The following is a 4425-nucleotide window of genomic DNA, read 5'->3' on the forward strand; positions in this document are numbered from 1 at the left end:
CACATTTACAGCTTTAGTATATTTTTTCTACCACTGCAGCCGTTTCTCATTCCTTGTAGATTTTTAACATTTGCCCCTGACCTTTACAAAAGGACCAGGAAATTGGAGGTGTATTCATTTCCCTTCTCTCATTGTTGCTTCTTCTTCCAAATTAGCATCTGACCTTCACTGCTGTCCGACTTCCTTGCCACAGCTTGGTAAGGATGCTCGGGTCGACACACGTAAGGTTGTAAAGACTGGACTCTACAGCCAAATTCATGCCTAAAAACATTTTAAAAAGCAACCCTTTGTTACCAAAATATTTACTAGACATATTGTTTGTGCCTTACTAAGAGTATCATTACATTACATGTTGTTCGGCTGATGCTTTTATCCAAAGCGACTTACATTGCATTATAACCCATGCATTACATTTTTGCCTGGGGAGCAGTTAGGGGTTAGGCGTCTTGCTCAGGGACACTTAGACACGGCACATGGGGCGGCCGGGATTCGAACCACCTACCTTGTGGCCCCCAGCGCACTGCTCTACTCCATGCGCCACCATCATGCAAATAAGCAAGAATTGTATGTGCTTAAACCGATCTCGTCTGTAAGGAGGTGTGCCCTCTTGGACTTGCACGGTGGGTGTGGCCTCTTTAACTTGCACAGTGGGTGTGGCCTCTTTAACTTGCACAGTGGGTGTTGCCTCTTGGACTTTCACGGTGGGTGTGGCTTCTTGCACGGTGGGTGTGGCTTCTTGCACGGTGGATGTGGCCTCTTGGACTTGCACGGTGGATGTGGCCTCTTGGACTTGCACGGTGGGTGTGGCCTCTTGGACTTGCCCGGTGGGTGTGGCCTCTTGGACTTGCACAGTGGGTGTGGCCTCTTGGACTTACACAGTGGGTGTGGCCTCTTGGACTTGCACGGTGGGTGTGGCCTCTTGGACTTGCACAGTGGGTGTGGCCTCTTGGACTTGCACAGTGGGTGTGGCCTCTTGGACTTGCACGGTGGGTGTGGCCTCTTGGACTTGCACAGTGGGTGTGGCCTCTTGGACTTGCACAGTGGGTGTGGCCTCTTGGACTTGCACGGTGGGTGTGGCCTCTTGGACTTGCACAGTGGGTGTGGCCAGGGCAAAGGCACAACCACAAAACAGCAAAAAACAGCAGTATCGGCTTTGAATCCTAAATGCAAACAAGCACAATCGTCAACACCCAGTTTTTGTTGCTTCCCTGAAAGAAGAAAAACATTTTCTAACATTTTTTTCTGAATTAACCACATTCATCATTTGTGTTCACACCTTTGCAGAGAAAGGAGAAGGAAATACTAATAAGGTTGATCGGCTTTAGTTTTGGCTTCAATGTGAAACAGGTTGTTGTCCTAGTTGTACTCATTGTATTACTCCTTTATCCCCTTAATTAAAAATCTGTCATCTAGATCTGTTTCCCGATATTTTCAGAAATGGCCACAGCCGTTGAGGCGGAGCGGCCCAGGAGACTTGGACTTGGACTTGAGAGTCGCGATCAGAATTTGTTCCCATGAATGTTCTGATGCCCTCTGTGATCCAGGCCCACAGAAGCAGCATGAAGCAGCACAAACAGACGCAGGAGAAACACCCGGGGCATTGCTACGACCGAAACCCGCGGCCACATGCTAGCCAACGCGCAACCCCCCCCCCCCCCGCTCTTCTTCATCATCTATATTCAGGCTGTTGTGTCTGCACCCACAGGAATCATGTAATAACAGCTTGTCAAGGCTTTTTGTGCCGGCAAAACATTTGCATATTCAAATGCGTGGAGGAGTGAAGCTCGCCTGATTCTCTAATGTGCATATTCACACAGTGGGGTTTGTGTTCTCATTCCGCACAGCTAATGGAGGCATCGGGCGTATTGTTTTAAGCTTTTTCTTTTCTCCATTTTCGCAATAAAAGAAAACAAGAGTGCTTCCCCGAATGTGTGCTCCTCACCTGCATATTCATGCTGGTGTTTAGTGCGCATCTTAATTCCCTCACATACCCACGGTCAAACACATTTCTAATTTACAGCCCGTTCATTCCCTGCCAAGAGACGCTATCAGCCTACAAATAAAAGATAATGGAGGCCGAGTACACACTGAGACCGTTCCAACTCAACATCTTTATCACATCTACACACACAAACACACAGATGTGGAGATTTCCTTTAAAGGCATAAGCATATTTTCCTCCTTATAGCCTCAGCGGTTTCCAGTTCCCAGTTTCATTTGCAGTTTAAGCTTTCCAGATAACCGTCTCTGAGACTTCTGCTGCCTCTCAGACACAACAGAGCCAAATGGAATTGTGTTTGTAGAATGTCAACTCGTTCAAAATATCATTTAAAACTCAAAAGAAAAGTTTCTGTTCAGAAAGAAATGTCCCAGTCACTGAATAATTTCACAGAGCTCGCGGAATAACTTTACCACGACGTCACTTCTGGATTAAACAAGTTGCTGTTGAGTTTTTCAAATACAACTGCACACTGACTTCATTTTTGCTCCAACGTGGGGGGTGGGGGGTGGGGGGGGGGGTTAGAAGCTGAGATAACTGCACGTAGGACAACATTTATCCAACATGAAGCTCTACTGCAGGGGTTCACCACCCAACCGGGTGCCTTGTATCCGGACCCTCGACCTACAACCGATTATGGAAAAGTACACAATTTTGAGGGGTCAAATCCAGAGCCGCTTCTTCAGCCTTCTCATGGTCTCTGTGACCATCGTTTGATATCAGCTCACGTGATGCTACTCAACCGATTAAATATGGATTCCCAAAAAACCTCCCAGCTTGAGGAACATTCACACACACACAGGGGAGAGTGAGGCGCAGATCAAATGGTCCTAGAAGTACGCGAGTCACATGTGGGCAGGGACACCAGATCCTTTATTGGACCGACGAGAGACGTGGTCTCCCTCACGTGTTCAGAGACCATGCAGATGATCAAAAGTAACACTGTGAAGCGCCACTAAAGAGACAAATCGTTTGACCAAACCCACTCAAATCCAAAATGAAAAATAAAACCCAAGGGGCCCGATATGATTAGAATCCTAACATATGAATTGACTGCTTAGTGATGTCGGCGTAGCGGGAATAGAGCCTTAAGAAGTGGTTTCAATAACCACAGATAAAATCCCTTCCAAGAGGACATTATCTATAACTGGAACTGGCTGAATTAGCCAATTGTACTCCTGCTCTGGTGTAAGTCCATTCATGAAATGCACACTTTCATTGATCCGGTCCTTCAGCCGCGACATCAGCCGTTCTCTTTTAACCGACTGTTAAGTCATGTTGCAGCTCTCTGCTTCTACGTGCGATGGCGGTGGGGGGGTGTAGGTGACTGGAACGCACAGACACGATCTGACAGTGGACTGGAGAGAAAAGGGGTGGGTTTCACATGGAGAAGCGTAGGCAGGTGACCAGGTTACCACCTAAATTCCCTTTATCGTCAACTAACACATCGGCGAAACAGCTCCAACGCTAACGTCACGCCTGCCCTCCAGATGCTTGAGTTCCGTTTTATGTTTTTTCAGTCAGGGTTTCTTCAGAAAATACCTAATGCGGCATGCAATTACAAATAATGTCCTTCTCTCGGTTTAAATTCTTCAGACTAGTTCTTCTGCTGGTTAAATGGTGGAGGTTTGACCAAGGGGAACAGGTCAATGAGGGAATCAAGTCAGCTAGAAAATGGCAATGAACCGTTGTTTGGGGAAGTGGACACAGAGGCGAGAGGAATGGTTTTCCAAAGGTGTAAAAGCGCAAAGAGTAGAGTCTTCCATACGGCAGCGACACGTTGATGTAAATCGTTTTGGAACGAGGCTGTGCAGCGTCCCAAGTGTGGACGGCACGGACTGAACTGCACCTATTTTTGCCCCGAAAAGGACAACCCAGGACCCATTACCTGAGTGCCTCGGTGGCGGAGCGGCTGCTTTCGGAGGATTAGTGATGGCCTGTCAGGTCTTTGGAAGCTGCTTCGAATGGACTCAATGAGGAAACACATAAACATTTATATTGCTTAAGGCTGAAATATGAGAAGCAATGAGCCTTTCATGAGCCCAATTGCTCTCCGAGTGTTGAGTCATCGCCCACATTAATGACAATTTCAATAACATCATTAGCAAACACACATACACACACATAAACGAGAACGTGCACATTAGCAGCAGTTGTAATATTTCTACCCTAATTGTAATGTGCGATGTGACTTGTGGCTGTTTGGAGCTATTGACTGGAGCTAAAGACACACTGTTTGTTTAAGTCATCATTAACGCAGCCTTCAATAAGGGTCACTGGCAGCAAGTGTAACACTGATTAGTGTGTGTGTGTGTGTGTGTGTGTGTGTGTGTGTGTGTGTGTGTGTGTGTGTGTGTGTGAGCAACACACTACGAAGAGGACTAAATGACCTCTTATTCTTGGGTTTGTGTGTCTGTAATTTTGCA

The 4425-nt window shown here is 46.8% G+C and overlaps 1 protein-coding gene across 1 annotated transcript; it reads right to left on the bottom strand.

Moving 5' to 3' along the window:
* Nucleotides 1–696: 696 nt before the first annotated feature.
* On the bottom strand, nucleotides 697–1954 carry LOC134132804 (small proline-rich protein 2H-like). Its single transcript, XM_062564912.1, has 2 exons — nucleotides 1943–1954; nucleotides 697–1086 (listed from the first exon to the last, which is right to left on the bottom strand). Exons 1-2 carry the CDS (start codon nucleotides 1952–1954, stop codon nucleotides 697–699), a joined length of 402 nt encoding a protein of 133 aa, XP_062420896.1.
* Nucleotides 1955–4425: the final 2471 nt, after the last annotated feature.

Source organism: Pungitius pungitius, chromosome 10 (genome assembly GCF_949316345.1).
Source record: "Pungitius pungitius chromosome 10, fPunPun2.1, whole genome shotgun sequence".
Classification (NCBI taxonomy): domain Eukaryota; kingdom Metazoa; phylum Chordata; class Actinopteri; order Perciformes; family Gasterosteidae; genus Pungitius; species Pungitius pungitius.